This window comes from Neovison vison, chromosome 11 (assembly GCF_020171115.1).
Source record: "Neovison vison isolate M4711 chromosome 11, ASM_NN_V1, whole genome shotgun sequence".
Classification (NCBI taxonomy): Eukaryota; Metazoa; Chordata; class Mammalia; order Carnivora; family Mustelidae; genus Neogale; species Neogale vison.
The window spans coordinates 147,494,003-147,509,589 of NC_058101.1; the positions used below are offsets into that span (position 1 = coordinate 147,494,003).

At 40.6% G+C, this 15,587-nt stretch overlaps 1 protein-coding gene across 1 annotated transcript in view; it reads right to left on the reverse strand.

Annotated features, from left to right (window-relative positions):
- SMAD1 (SMAD family member 1) overlaps positions 1 to 15,587 on the reverse strand; it is a 74,060-nt gene that overhangs the window by 6,432 nt on the left and 52,041 nt on the right. Inside the window, exons 3-5 of the mRNA XM_044224934.1 lie at positions 10,406 to 10,663; positions 7,426 to 7,542; positions 4,200 to 4,421 (exon numbers count right to left, since the gene is read on the reverse strand). Coding sequence (XP_044080869.1) covers positions 4,200 to 4,421; positions 7,426 to 7,542; positions 10,406 to 10,663 — 597 coding nt within the window. The remainder of the gene's footprint in view (positions 1 to 4,199; positions 4,422 to 7,425; positions 7,543 to 10,405; positions 10,664 to 15,587) is intronic.

The window sequence follows — 15,587 nt, forward strand, 5'->3', positions numbered from 1 at the left end:
GTTTTAATTTACATGTGAGACTGGATATGCTCTCGTTTGTTTATTAGCCATCTGTGTTTCTCTTATGAACTTACTGTTCCTATTTTTTACCTATTTATTCCACTGGGGTTCTAGTATTTTTATTGTTTTTTTTATGAGCTACGTGTAAGATATAAATAATTTATTTTCTATTTGTTTCCCCCATCAGTCCTTTGTATTTTTCTTTAATCCACAGAAGTTTGAAAGCTTTGAGTAGTCAAATCTCTTGTGATCTTTTCTATTGCTTTTTATGCTTAGAAAATTTCTACCTCTCTGATCAAATGTATTTTCTTCTAGCTTCTTAATAGCTTGCCATTAAAGAAAACTCAATTCATTAATCTATTTGCTTATATGAAATGAGGTCAGGGTTTCTCTCTACAGCCTCACCTAAAAGCTAACTTTGTTACCGCAGGACCACTAGAAGATTACCGATTTGTTATGCTTCACTTAACATATATTAATTTTGAAATACAATATAGTCCGAGTTTAGTTTATTCTACCCATTTTGTCTAAACCTGATTTAACTATAGTTTCATAATATTTAATTAACCTAACATCAAGAATTTTTTCCTTACTCTTCCATTAAAAAATTTAGCTATTTTCACTTGTTTATCCTGCCAGGCGATATCAGAACACATTTTCCAACTTTCAAAAAAATAGCACATTGTGATTCTAGCATAGATTGTTTTAAACCACAAACTGAAATTAGGAAGAAGAGCTGTCCCTAAAATATTCTCATAATATTAAGCCTTCTCTTTAAGGGACACCGACCGCTTATGTATATATCTAAATTTTCTTTCTCTCAATAAAATTTGGTTTTCTTTATATAATTCTCATGTATTGCTTATTCAGATTATTTCCAAAAAAACTACATTTTCTGTTGCTATTGGAAATTTCATTTTCTCCTCCACTATATTTTCTAACTGGTTATTCCCAGATTGAAGAAAACTGGCACATAGTTTCTAAAAATAAATTCTTTAGAAGTTTCTAGATAAACAACCATAACTTTTGAATACACACAGTGTCCAAAAGTATTACCATGGTCAGTATTACTTATGTCAGTAATACCAATGTGGGTTAAGGAGGAAAGGCACTCACAAAACAGACTTACGGTACAAGTGGAAATTAATAAAAGCTTCCTGGAAAATAATTTGGCATAATATATCTAGACCTACTTTTGACCTAATTTCACTTCAAGAATCTACCCCGAGAATACTGTCAATTAGTTAATCATATCGTCTGCAATAATGATAATTTTGGCTTATTTCCATTATTGGTAATTCTACATTTGAATACACTAGTCAAGGTATCTGGAACAATTTTAAGTAACAGCATTCCCAGAATCCTTATTTTCTTCCTAAAATCTTTCTTTTTTTTCTTTAAGTAGGCTCCATGCCAAGCATGGAGCCCAATACAAGGCTTGAACTCACAACCCTAGATCAAGATCAAGAGTCAGACATTTTAACCAACTGAGCCATCCAAATGCCCCTCTTCCTCATTTTTAATAGAAATGTTTCGGAGTACAATGACTTTTTAGTACTTTGGGGTAATGGTCAACTTTAGAACTTATTGAAAAATACAGTCCTCTATCCCAAATGCATGCAAAATTGTGCTTATGCACAATTTCCAGGGCTTATATAGATCATAGATATCTATATGTCATGAACTTAGGTTCTAGCATTTCTTCATCACATGTGGAGTTTAGGGTTTGTTTTTTTCCCCTCTTAATTGTATTAAGGAACTACCTACTAATTCCTGTTTTAGGAGGTGTTTTTGTTTTTGGATCAAGTGTTGAACTTTTATCTCAAATGCCTTTTAAACATTTATTAAATAACCACTTGATTTGGTCCACTGTTCTAAATAATAGTAGGTCATTTAAAAAAATGTTTACTATGAAAATAGTTTTAAATGTACAGAAATAGAACAGCCAAGAATAACGAACAAAGAGCACTCATCTAGCCACTATTGTGACAATTTATTCCAGGTGTCTGATCGTTTGCACCTCCTTCCCTCCTATGCTTTCATACATACCCTTAGATACATTCATATATACATGTCCACAGATATATACATGTATATATGCACCTGTCTGCCTATACTCTGACACAGGGTTAGTTTTGGATGGATAGATACCTTTATGTATACACTTGTGTGTGTTTTTCCTAAGACTAGGGGTATTCTCTTCTATAGCCACAGTACAGTTAGCAAAGCCATTGCACGGAACATTGGTCCAATAGTCAGTTGTATCTAATCTATCACTCGTATATTCTAACTCTGCCTGCTGACCCCAGTAAGGTCCTCTGTGGTATTTTTCCCCCTTTCTGGGACAGATCGTGTTCAGGGTCAGCTTATTACACAGCTGTCACAGTTCTTTAATCTCTTTTAATGTGGAACATTTCCACACCTTTGCCTTCTGATGTTGATTATTTTGGAAGAATACAGTTCCTCCTCTCCCTTTTGAGTAGAATTTTCAGTTTTAATCTCATTGAGGAGATTAAGATTTGCATTCTCGACTGGAATTCTGCATAGGTGATGCTACCTCCTACTCAGGGTATCATATCTAGTGGCATATGAAATCCATCTTCTTTCACTGGTGATGATAATTTTGATCTCCCAGGCAAGACGCTCTCCAGTGTCTCTACTGTGTAACTAGTGATTTTTTTTTAAAGATTTTATTTATTCATTTGACAGAGAGAGATCACAAGTAGATGGAGAGGCAAGCAGAGAGAGAGAGAGAGAGAGGGAAGCAGGCTCCCTGCCAAACAGAGAGCCCGATGCGGGACTCGATTCCAGGACCCTGAGATCATGACCCGAGCCGAAGGCAGCGGCTTAACCCACTGAACCACCCAGGCACCCGTAACTAGTGATTTTTATTCTCCCTTGTAACTAATAGGCAGGCTGTGAGGAGACAATGCAAGACCATGCAAATATCCTGATTCTTGCCAAAAGTTCTCTGTGCAGCATCCACTGAGGATTCCTGACTGATGGCTGCAAAACGATGACTTTCTAGCTCTAGCACTCACTCTGCATTTCCCAACCAGCCTTCTCCATTCATTCATTCCTGTAGTGATTTATTATTGGCAGGGACTTACAAATTACTGTTGTCTTTCAGTGGTTTAAAATCCATAGCTGCACTTAATTATTTTGGTGCTTAAACTGTCCCAGAATTGGCCAGGGGAAGCCCCTCCAAGTTGGCTCCTGTGACAGGCCCCCATCATTTTCATGTTTCTTCACGTCTGGTATAACAAAATGTTCTGGGCTCATCGTTGTCTACCCGGAGTCAGCCCTTTCCCTGATAAGCCCCAGATCCTCGCTCAGTGGGAAATGGTGTTAGAGATGATGGCCTGAGCACCAGATGTACTCCCTTCTCCTGGGTGTCTTTGCCTGTTGGCCCTTCCAGCAAACAGATCAGAGATTATACGCATATTTGAGCGCACCTACACATGCACACACACACATCCACAAGAACCTAACCATGCAGACACAGATATGCACACATATTATTAAATCGTCATTTCACCCTGATACCGCCCCAGGGTTTATCTGTTGCCCTTCTCCATGCCGGTATGTTTCTCATTCCACAGTGAAAAGCCAGACTTTCTCTTAGCAACACTGCACTCAATCATTTGCTTCACTTTCTGTCTCAAAGTTCTGGAACCGTTTCACCCATACTGCTACTAGATAATCAAGTCTACTAAGAGAGGTTCAGGATTCGTTTGCAAGCACTCTACCCTACCTGGCCCGGACTATAGATACATGGCCAAACACCATGTTCGTTAAGTTATTCTGGATTGGTTCTTTCTTCCTTTTTCCCATGAGTTACGGTACTCATTTGAAACACATTAGGTTTACTTGTTTTAACCTGCCTTTAGTTTGAGGTTTTAAGTCACTTTCTAACAGCTGCTTTTATTCTGCAGCAAAAGTAAGATAGAATTGTGCTCCCCAAATCACTATTTTAGCTAATTAATATCAACTCCCATGAGGTGGCAGACACAAAAACTGCAGATTGGAAATTAAGTAACGTCTTGGTAATAGAAACTGAAAAAATATTTATGAACTGGAGCCAGTGTTTACTACCTGGTGTTTGCTCTCCGAGTCTGCCCCAGGAACGACTAAGTCAGTTCTGGGGGAATGGGGACACAACAGACAAACATCTGAATGAGGTTCAAGCACACACTCACCTTTTCCAATGTGCCGCCTGGTATTTTCGATAGTGGAATTCCGGTTAACGTTGGAAAGCAGCCCGAGGCAGAAACGGTTCTTATTGTTGGAAGGATCGGTGAAACCATCCACCAACACACTTGTGGAGGAGGCGTGGAACGCTTCACCCACACGGTTGTTGAGCTCATAGTAGACAATAGAGCACCAGTGTTTGGGTTCCTCATAAGCAACCGCCTGAACATCTATAAGAAAGAAGAGCTCAGAGTCAACCTCAGTTAGTGCCTCCGGCTCTTAAAACCTGAAACTGTTGTGAAACTGGCTCAGAATCATGGAATGAAGATGCGGAAAAGCAAGCACCATTATAATGTGTACAGTTTCTCTGTGACATCTAACACAGGTCCTCCTTGCTAAATGTGACATTCCCCTTTAATTGGAAAATAATCTCCAACTACTATCAGATCACTGAACGCCAGCTAAGCAAGCACACCAACGGCATTTGCTGACCACTCACAATATGGTACTTGCTCCGCCATATGCCAGAATGGAAGTCACCCCCACCGCGGACACTGGCTCCCCATCTAAAGAAATTCAAGTGGCAAGTGAAAAACAAATGGGAAGAGCACAATCGAGGACAGGAAACGTGCCAAAGGTGCTGGCAGAAAAAGGGTGACTTTCAACAAAGCCTTCGTAGGCCGAGCAAATGAAAATCAGTTTCTAATTATTGATAAGAAGTTCCCTTACTTCACATTTAGCTGCCAATAACTATCACGGCCACAGTTCGGCTCCAGTCCTCAAACGCAGGAAGAAATCTTGCCAGCTGGCCATTTTTACAGAATGAATCATATCTCTCTCATCCAGATTTCATGCTAACTTCCTTATATTTGCTTTAAGTCATGCAGAGCAGGTGTGTTTTGTCTCTCCATTCCCAGAATGGGCCAACAATGGAAATTACCCAACTTTACTGACAGGATGCAGCTTGTTAAGTCAAATCTCTTAAGACTAACAAATCTCCAAACAGAACATGCTTCTAAACATTTGCAACTAAAAGGTTCTAAAGATAAGTTCCTTCTGTAGTAAAACCTCTTATGCCACTGCTTCAGAGATTCCAGGAACACAAACCATGCATGCCCAGTATGCCAATACGTAATGATCTGAGGTTTACGAGGTCCTGAGTGTACAGTCGTAAAAAGAGAAAGAACACCCACATTAGAAGCGTAAGCTCTAACTGCTCGGAAAGAAGTACTTCTGTGTTCTTAACATCAACCTCCACAGACATCACAATGCCCTTAATTTTAGAAAAACAAAGAACATGATCATTAAAAAACTCCATGTATACGTTAGCTGCTCTATACGCTTAAGCAAGGGAGCTGAATACAGGCATAGGCTCTCTTCTCTGCTGAGCAACTACCACCGGTCAGTGTGCTGTATTTCAAAGAGCAAGATCTTTAGGATTCACCTACTGCTAAAGCTTAAAAGAAGGCTGCGACATCACTAAAGAAGGCTTTTATAAGCTATCGGGATTGTTCAAGATGTCATTCATTTAGGTCAGAGGATGACGCACTTTTTTCTGAAGAAGACCAGAAAGATTTTGTGGGCCATCTGGTCTCTACCGTAACTATTCAGCTGTGCCCCAGCAGTGCTAAAGTTGCCACAGATAATATGTAACGGACGGAGCTGTGCTCCCATAAAAATTTATTTACAAAAACAGGCAGCAGGCTGAACTGGTCGTAGTGTGCAAACTCCTGCTTTAGGAAAACCACCAAAGGTAAAACACTAGCAGGAAGGCCAACGTTCCTGCCTCATGAAGATATTAACTGTAAACTTATTCTAGTGGGGAAATTTCACAAAAACTATTTAAAGGAAAATTTTTATAGCAATTTAAAGGCCTGCTTCCTGAAATCAGTCTTTTTCGGCTTAACTGCAATAGCTGCAGGGTCCCCACGCTCCTCTCCGGCAGCGGTGCGGTGCCCATTCTCTCGTGCTGTTGTGTTCCCGGAACACAAATGCCAAAGATGTGTGAGACAGAGGAGTTTTGTTTTGTTTTGTTTTCCTAAACCAGCATTTTTATTTTTTGGTTGATAATTATGTTTGGGAGATTGTTTGAGAGATTACGAGGAACCACAAAATACAGAGCCAATAATGAAACAGAGGTAAAAACATTTTACAGATTAAAAAAGGTGTACATTCCATTTTATTACACTGCGCATCTAAGAAATGTTCTTTGAGTTTACCATCAGATTTTAAGAACTTAAAAAATGTCAGCAACTCTGACAATGTCTGAGATATCTCCCATTTTCATAAAAATGTAGTAAGAATGAAATGAGACATACACCTAGTAATCAGATTGCACTGTAAATTCAATTTGCATAAAATGCATACATATTGAAATGGTCCATGCCATGGGGCATCAGGGAAGCACTTTCTTCCATGAGAAGTTGTTTGGGAACAGTTTTCTTCGACAACATGGTCATGCCTTCCTAGGGTGCTCTGGGATTCTCCCGACACTCTCTGACGCGAGTTCTCTGCTCAGCGAGGCCCACTCCCCTCGCCAGTGCAGCGCGATGGCATTCTCCCCTCAGTCACTGCCGGCGGCAGGACAGGGCTGGAAACGCACCCCCCGCCCCCAGAAAGGGAAAGAAATGCTCCACCCTGCTCACAGGTTCTGCTTATGCTCTTCAGGTGAGAACAGGAAAAACATGTGCCTTGGCCCCTTTTCCTAACAAGGTTAGAAACAAAAAAAAAATATAGCAAGAAAGAAACAAATGTTACTAGTTTGTTCCAGCTGCAGCTGTATATGGAGGAGAGCTGGAAAATAATGACATTTAGGAATATCTATCCTTACAACAAAAGAACCTTTGGGAAGCCTTGTTCTATGAACTTCTAATTTTGGAAATCGCCAGTGACAACTCCACTTCAGTAATGTTATGCTCATTGTTTTTTTTACTACTACCCCTCTGTCCCTCACTTAAAAATACTCCTTTATCACCAAAATTATTCAAAATTATTGTCTTGTGCTCTCAACAGATACCTGCACAATTATACTTAAGCCTTCATTAGTTAACTCGGCATGTTTGTTCCTCATATGAAAGACTTATCTGTAATCCAAAAAATTCTATCTAGCTTCTCTTACTGGGCTCTTTCTCCAATAGCTATCTTTCTACAGACTAATAAAATTTGTGAGAGAGAGTAACAATGGACAGACAAATTTTAGACATGAAAAAGGGAATAAAGAGCAATGCGTTTTACCTCCTCTGTTGATTTCTGAGGGCAGGGAAGGTGCCATCATATTTGTGTCCATTGGCTGAGAGCCATCCTGGGTCATGGGGTCTTCGGGAGGCAGGTAAGCAGGCGGGGGCGTATCAGCTACAAAGCGTAAAGAAAATGATTTTTCTCCTTAAATAAACATACACACTTAAAACATATATCCTGTGAAATTCTTGAGATTGAACTGCCCATTTCAACCTCCCCATCGGAAAATGGCTGCTACAGACACTGAACTTTCTGAAAGTGACTAACACTTTGTGATCTGGTACAACCTTAGCAGAGGTCCAGAGGGAGGAAAAGCACTATCTGCCTGTTCCAGGAGCTGTCTGCCTACCCAGCCTCACGCTCTCTGGAAACCAGAAGAGTACTTAAATACACTTTCATACAATCCACTTTGAGAGGATGTCTGCATTTCATAGTTTCACTGGTGGATGGAAAAACTGCATAGGATTTCTTAAGTAGAGCTTCAGGGTCTCTTTCATTAAACCCACATTTCATTAAACCCACAGGCTCTCACGAATTTACCAACTTCGTCATTACAGCCAAGTCATTGACTTCAACTGTTCATTTCTCCTGACTTCAGCCCTCCGTTAGGAGTACCTTCTTCCTGCCTGCTTTAACAGTTACTAGTTTTAAACCCTGAGTAGCAGAATAATAATCTGTTTATCACAGCTATCTTCTATTTCAGAATTTATATATGTTCTTCTAGAAAGCTCAAGGCCAGCTGACAATAAGAGGCAAAGAACATGTCTTTTGAAACAAAGAACACTAACAGGGGTCTTGTGTTTTCTTAAATAAAATAAGGGGTTATGGGTTGCCCACACATAATCCTTTGTGATCAAGAAGCTAGCTCCTTACTAGCTATTGGGAGCCCATCTAGCACACCTGACAGAGCAGGGAACAAAGCTCTCACTTCAGGCACCATGAATAACCTGGAGGAGGCGCCGACATCACTCAGGGCTGCTCACTGTGGAAGACAGGTGGCCAGTAGATTTGAAGAAGGATGCTCTATACAAAGACTTACTGAACACTGATTAGCAAGTCAAGGGGGGAAAATGGGCAGGCAGGCCTGTTTATTAGGCCACTTGAAATGTTTTCCAGTAAATGCGAATTTGACAATAGTGCTGGTATGTCCTCAAAAATTGAAAGTGGTCCATGCTTGATGGTGGCCCACACTGCCGCTCCTTTACAGCTTGTCAGAGACTTCCAAGACGGACCTTCCAGCTGACTCTCAACCCAGCAACTCCCACCATCCAGCTGCCAAGAAGCAAGGACTCACAGCACAAGGACAGAACTATGGGGACCTTATCTGGATGCCTCTGTCACCCTTTCTCCAGCTTTTTTTTTTTTTTTAAAGATTTTATTTTATTTATTTGACACAGAGAGATCACAAGTAGGCAGAGAGGCAGGCAGAGAGAAAGGGGGAAGCAGGCTCCCCGCTGAGCAGAGAGCCCGATACGGGGCTCGATCCCAGGACCCTGGGATCGTGACCTGAGCCGAAGGCAGAGGCTTAACCCACTGAGCCACCCAGGCGCCCCTCTCCAGCTTCTTTTAATTCAGCTTCTTCCCTGCAGCTATAACACTGACTCTGCTTTCCTGCCAGGCAGGAATGAAGACAGAGCATCCTCTCAGACCACATCCAGTAAATTTCTGTCAATGAGCTGATGAAAATTTCACCAATGGCGTCAGCACCACTGGGACAGACCACCAGACAGCAATGGGCGATCCTCTACTAGTCCCCTGAGTTCCCACTCCCACCCCTGGCAGCTTTCTCTTGTCCACATTTTCTTCACTTGGCCTGTAATCTTAAGCCCTCACAGTCGGAGGCACAGTGTAAACTCGAGCAATAATCTTCCAGTTTCTCACCTCTGGGCCCACCCCGACTTTGCCAAGAGCTTCTGAGACTATCTCTTCACCACTTACCTATTCATCAAATCCAGCGGGTCTGGGAGACAGTGGGGTGAACAGGAAATCACCCGATGATGCTTAGTTTGATTTTTAAACTCCTCTATATCTCTGCTGCCCTGCCTCATCTTGAACAGTTTTGGATTGAGAAACAAAAAACATGCAAAATAAAAGGTTCAGGACCAAAAGAAGTAATATATATAGAACTAAAAGACAGCACCATCAAGCATGGACCACTTTCAATTTTTGAGGACATACTAGCACTATTGTCAAATTCGCATTTACTGAAAAACATTTCAAGTGGCCTAATAAACAGGCCTGCCCGCCAATTTCCCCCCCTTGACGTGCTAATCGAAGTTCAATAAGTCTTTGTATAGTCTTTTATTTGCATCCTTCTTCAAGTCTACTGGCAAGAAATTTGGCACTAATCATTTTTTGTGAGATGCTTGCTTAATAATCTATAATTTGAAAAATATGTTCTAATTAATCATTTATTTTGATAAACATTATACCATCAGTTCAATCTAACAAAGGATAATTGTTTTTGTCTTTGCTAAGTTAAACAAGCAGATGGTCTCCACTACTTCTGCTGCATTTCCTTTGTTGCTAAAGTATATGTTTCTTGGGATTACATCACCACTTAAATGAATTTAATTAAGCAGGGAGGTGTGATCCCTCAGGAAATAGCTTTTCTGAGGTTGCACTTACAACAGGGCCCCCCCCCCACCATGTACAACAAATGTGTGCAACACATTATTTTTCTCTCTTTTTTTTCAGGAGCAAAGACAATTATGCAATTATGCCCCGCCCAGAAGGATGCAGCTGTTCCAAACCCTTCAAAATCCAAAATAAAACTTATTCAAGCTTCCGTGCCTGACAACTCAAAGAGGACATTTGCTTCCTTGACCATGAGGTCTCCCTCCAGCCACAGCAGCACCCTGCGTTTGAGAGCAGAGCGCCATGGAGCAGAGGGGAAAGCGCTCTCGGAGTGCAGGTGCACCCAGCTTCCCCCCGACTCTTGCACCTGACCCGAACATCAAGGAACATTCCAACCCACCTGGCATCTGGAAAGGGCTTCCTGGGTCTGAGCTGGTGGGCGAGTGCGGGTAGGTGCCACTGCTGCTTCCAGGAGAGTTGGGGTAGCTGCTACTGGGGGAGTGAGGGAACGGATGGCTGTTGGGTTGCTGGAAAGAATCCGGAAAAGTGGCGTTGAGTGGCATGTGAGGCTCATTTTGTCCTAAGTTACGGAACTGAGCTAACAAGCTGTGCTGAGGATTATATTCGCTGTGTCTTGGAACCAGCACTGGAGGAAGAACTGGAAAAAGGGAAAGAAAAGCAAGAGACAAACATGAAAATGATGAAAATCTGTAGCAACGTCACGATAAGCCCTGCCCGCCTGCCAACTTGAGCAAAGCCATTTTTCACTCAGGAATAAATGCGCTAACAGTCTCTTTAGAATGGCTGTGACTTGTGCCCGAGACATGCAGCACAGACAAACTGCCCAATTAAAGTCTGCAAAACACCTTTTATGTTAAAAACGTTAGGGTTCCCCTATTCTTAATGTTTTTGTTCACTAAAAACCAAAGCACAATTAAGAACATATACCATCAATGAGAGTTCCACGGTCACACCTCTGGTTGATAAGCTGTTCCATTGAAAGAGATAATACTTATTGAATAGTATGAATTATTCACCAGAAATATTGTAAACTGACATATCAACTCATTTTAAAACAAAAGGAGGCACGGTAAATAACACTAAGAGGATAAATACAGGGAGCCGCATAAAATCCAAATGCCAACGAAGGTCATTAGTTAGACAAGATATGTTTTGTGGGACAGATTTCACGTTGTGTCCAAGTAGTCATACTTCACAAAAACATTTTTTCTCTGAGGATATTAATGCATTTAACCCACTTCTCAGTACTCCTCAGCACTACCTAACAGGCAAAGGAAGAAACAGGTTATACAATCCATACTTTGCTAATTGGATACTCAAAGTATAAAGCCCAAAAATGCACACACCATTAGAGGAGGAAAGAAAACAGCTCAAGCCATTCCTAAAAGCTCTGTATGTCAGGAAGCTAAGGAGTTAATAATTAGCATGGTCTGTAATCTCCAGAAACCTCTAGAGGCAAAGCCACTATAAATAAGATGTTAATGGAAGATAGCAAGTCCTAAATGGGTTAGAGCCTCAACTTCCCACCACAGTCTTCAGATAGCTCCTTCCTGGGAACATAGTAGGGGCTCCTTGAACCCTAACTACAACTTTCACGGCCTTGGCTAGAAAAACCACCCATTTGGAAATCTGCACAGAGGAGAGAGGATTTAAAATCTGATACTGTTGTTGGCAGGCAGAACTCAGAATATATTCTCCCAAAGAAACAATATTTAGTGGCATTGGGAATTAAGTAGATTTCTGAGGGCTTTCCAGAGACTCTATCTATAACTTATACCATTTCTGCAGGAAAATGTGTCCTGTGAACACTTAGATTATCAATTATTCATGAGCTGAAGATTGTTTTTTTCTTTTAGGTCTTTCTCATAGGTCTTTGAAGGTCTTAAATGGTCTCTGTAGAAATAAATTCCCCACTAACGGACCCCTTAAAAACAAATCTTTTTAGTATCATAAATGTGTTTCCTTTACTGCACAGTGATGGAATCTACCCAAATTAAGTCATCAAAAGCATAATTCCTCCTTCTACCTTTCAATAGTCACCTGAAATATAAATTATTTTGCTGAAGAAAAAAATCCCTGTCTTAAAGGCTCTCCCAATGTCAACAGAAATCTATATTCCAAATAAAGGCTCCAAAATAGCACAATGCCTTTGAATTACCTATCCAATCAACCATTCTTTTTCTTTTGGCTGCTGCAGCGTGAGTTACCACTCTCCAACTTGCCTTTCATGGTCATTTAGCGGTAGTCTCAAGTCTAATTATTAGTGCCTTTAAAAGGGGGTAAACAATGGGCTCTAAACCCTTCCCCCCAAATGCTTCACCAGACAGCTCCTTGAATCCATCCTCCTTCTTGACCCTTCAAAGGACACCCCCCCGACACATGAAACATTCTACTTACTAGAGCCCCTATTTCAGCGACTCATATTGCCTATAATCTTAGAACTGGGAATTTGCTGCTTCTCCTTCCTCACATGTGACGGTGGCAGCAGGAGGCAATGTACACCTCGAGTTCATGTTTGGCACGTGTGTTCCTGCAGTAACTCTGCCGTGTGCTGCGCTGGTCTGGCCCAGGGCGCAGCGCCATCCTGAGTGCACAGCGCGGATGACATCACCAGCTTCTGCAGATGACCTGGGGAGTGTGCCACCGACTACAGCAAAGCACCACCCTACAGATGAACTTGAGGAGAAAAATAACTTTTTTCTCACCTCTGATTAGTAAGATAAGATGAAATTTGGCACTGCTGACATAGGAACAAGTATCTTTTATTGTTTTAAGTAGGCTCCACGCCCAACATGGGGCTTGAACTCAGGACCCTGAGATCCAGAGTCCCACACCCTATAGGCTAAGCCAGCCAAGCGCCTCAGTACAAGTAGCTTTTAATAAACTTTAAAAAAATGTACTGAGGTATCACACATCTATAGTAAAATACATAGGTGTTCATACAAATGGAGTAATATATACTCTTGTATCTGGGTTCTTCGGTTCAACACTGTCTTTAGGATTCATCCAATGCTGTGTGTAGCGTCTTATTTTATAGATCATGATTTGTTTACTCAGTTCCCCCACCTAACTTCCTCAGAGGATGATCAATTTCTTTCTATCCCCTGGTTTATCCTTCCTGTATTTCTTTGTGAAAAAGTCAAACTGATGTGCTTAACTTTTGTGGTTCCTTATTTTGTCTTTACTACTAAACAGGAAAACAGACTACTCTATATACTCTTTTGCACTTTGCTTTATTCACCTATACCCGACAATTAACCTAGTAGTTTAGAGAGATCTTCCTCATTGCTTTTACAGGTAATTCAGCACCATAGTTTCTTTGACCAATCTCCCATGTCTGGGCAGTTGACAGTATTTCACCCCTACATGTAACGCTGGAATGAATAACCCTATGCTCATATACTGCTGTTTGTTAAAGGAGTACCTTCCGGGTAAATCCCTGCAAGTGGCCACACTGGGTGAAAATGAAGCTATAACTTCATTATCCTCAAGTGTCCCTTCACAGGGGTTGTGCCATTTCACATTGCTACCTGCCACGTATGAGACTGACTTTACCCTCACAGCCCGTAGGACAGAATATTTTGTCAAGATTTTTTTTTTTGAAGGAATTTCTTTCTCTCTCTTTTTTAAAAAGATTTTATTTTAGAAAGAGCAGGGGGTAGGGGAGAGGGCAATGGGCAAGGGCAGAGAGAGAGAGAGAGTGTCTCCAGCAGACTTGTGCTTAGCACAGAGCCCAATGCGGGCCATGACCCTGAGATCCTGACCTGAGCTGAACCAAGAGTTGGACGCTGAACTGAGTCAGCCAGGTGCCCCAAAATTTTGATTTTTTTTTTGGATGATCTGATAGGTGAGAAATGGTATTTTAGTGTAATTTTAATTTACATTTCTCTCATGGCAAAAGTTGATCACCTTTTCATGTATTTCAGAGGGCATTTTAATATATTCTTTTGCAAATGGTCTGCTTGTACCTTTTGCCCATTTTTTGCTATTTTCATTTTTCATTAAAAAATATAAATATATATTAGAGATCTTAGCCTGTGCTATTTTATATGCTACAAATATTTTATTACAACCTGTCCTTTGTCCTTTGACTTTATGTGAAAAAGTTTTTGGTAATCAAATTTATCAACATTTCCTTTTTTTGCATATGGATCTTGAGTCACAGAAAGGCTTCTTCTACACCCAGATTGTAAGGAGGAATTCACCCATCATTCTCCTAGTGCATATAAAGTTTCCTATTTTACTTAGATCTCATCCATTTGTAGCTCAGTTTTATTTATACCATGAGGAATAGGTCTAATTTTATATTTTCCCAAATGGTTGGCCAGTTGCTCCAACACCATTTATGAAAAAGCCCATCTCTGCCTCAGTGATATACCACCTTTTTCATAAGGTTCCATATATGTTAGGGTCTATGTTTAGACATTCCATTCCATTCTATTCTAGTCGGTGCCCCACAACCACTGTGTTAATTATAGAGGCTTTATAATATGTTTTAATAGATGGGAGGGCTAGTCCGCCCCCTCACAGTTCTTATTCAATGTCCTGCTTGCATGCTTACTCCTGCAATATCAACCTTAGTTTCACCTTGTCTACCTCCAGAAAAAAAAGAGATTTTGGTCATTGAACTAGGATCACAATATATTTATAAATTAATGTAAGAATATCTTGATGGTGTTCAGATGTCCTATTCAAAACCTAGGAAGGTTACTTCAGGTCTACTTTTGCACCTTTTAGGAATGTTCTGCAGTTCCTATCCATGTTCTTCTGCTTGGGCTGCCAAAACAGAACACCACAGACTGGGTGGCTTACACACTGGACATTTATTTATTCAACCTTCTGGTGGCTGGAAGTCTAAGCTCAAGGTGTTGGCAGGATGGTTTCTCCTGAAGCCTCTCTTCTTGACTTACAGATGGCTACTTTCTTCCTTTAAGTCCTCACATAGCTTATTTCCCTGGAGCCTCTCAGGGTGTCATAAAAGGACACCAGTCAGATTGGATTAGGGTCCATCCCAATGGCCTCACTTTAACTTTTTTTTTTTTAATTTAAATTCAATTAGTCAACTTACTACATCATTAGTTTCATAGAGATCACTTTAACTTTTTAAAGGCTCTGTTTCCAAATATTTGTATTCTGAGGGGTATGATTAGGGCTTAGTCATGGAGAGGGGTGTATAATTCAATCTAGAACACTGCATTACGTTTCATCAATTTCTTCTCACATTTACATTTACTCCTAAGTATTTTATCTTTTCTGTTGCTACATTAAATGTAGTTTTCTCTTCCATTATATCTTCTGAATGGTTAATTATTTTTATACATGAAGATTATTGATATTTCCTTGCTTTTATATACTGCTACCTGGCTGAATTCTTTAGTTGTCTGTTAGTTTATCATTGATTTCTTACAGAATTCTCCAGATAAATGATCATGTCACTGACAATGGATTTAGTTTTCCTTTCCTTTCCAATTGTTTTCTCTTATCTAGGAGCACTGGCTAATAGTGCCAATAAAAGTACTGGAGACAGTGAACTTCCTTGACTTATTCTTGACCTTGGTGGG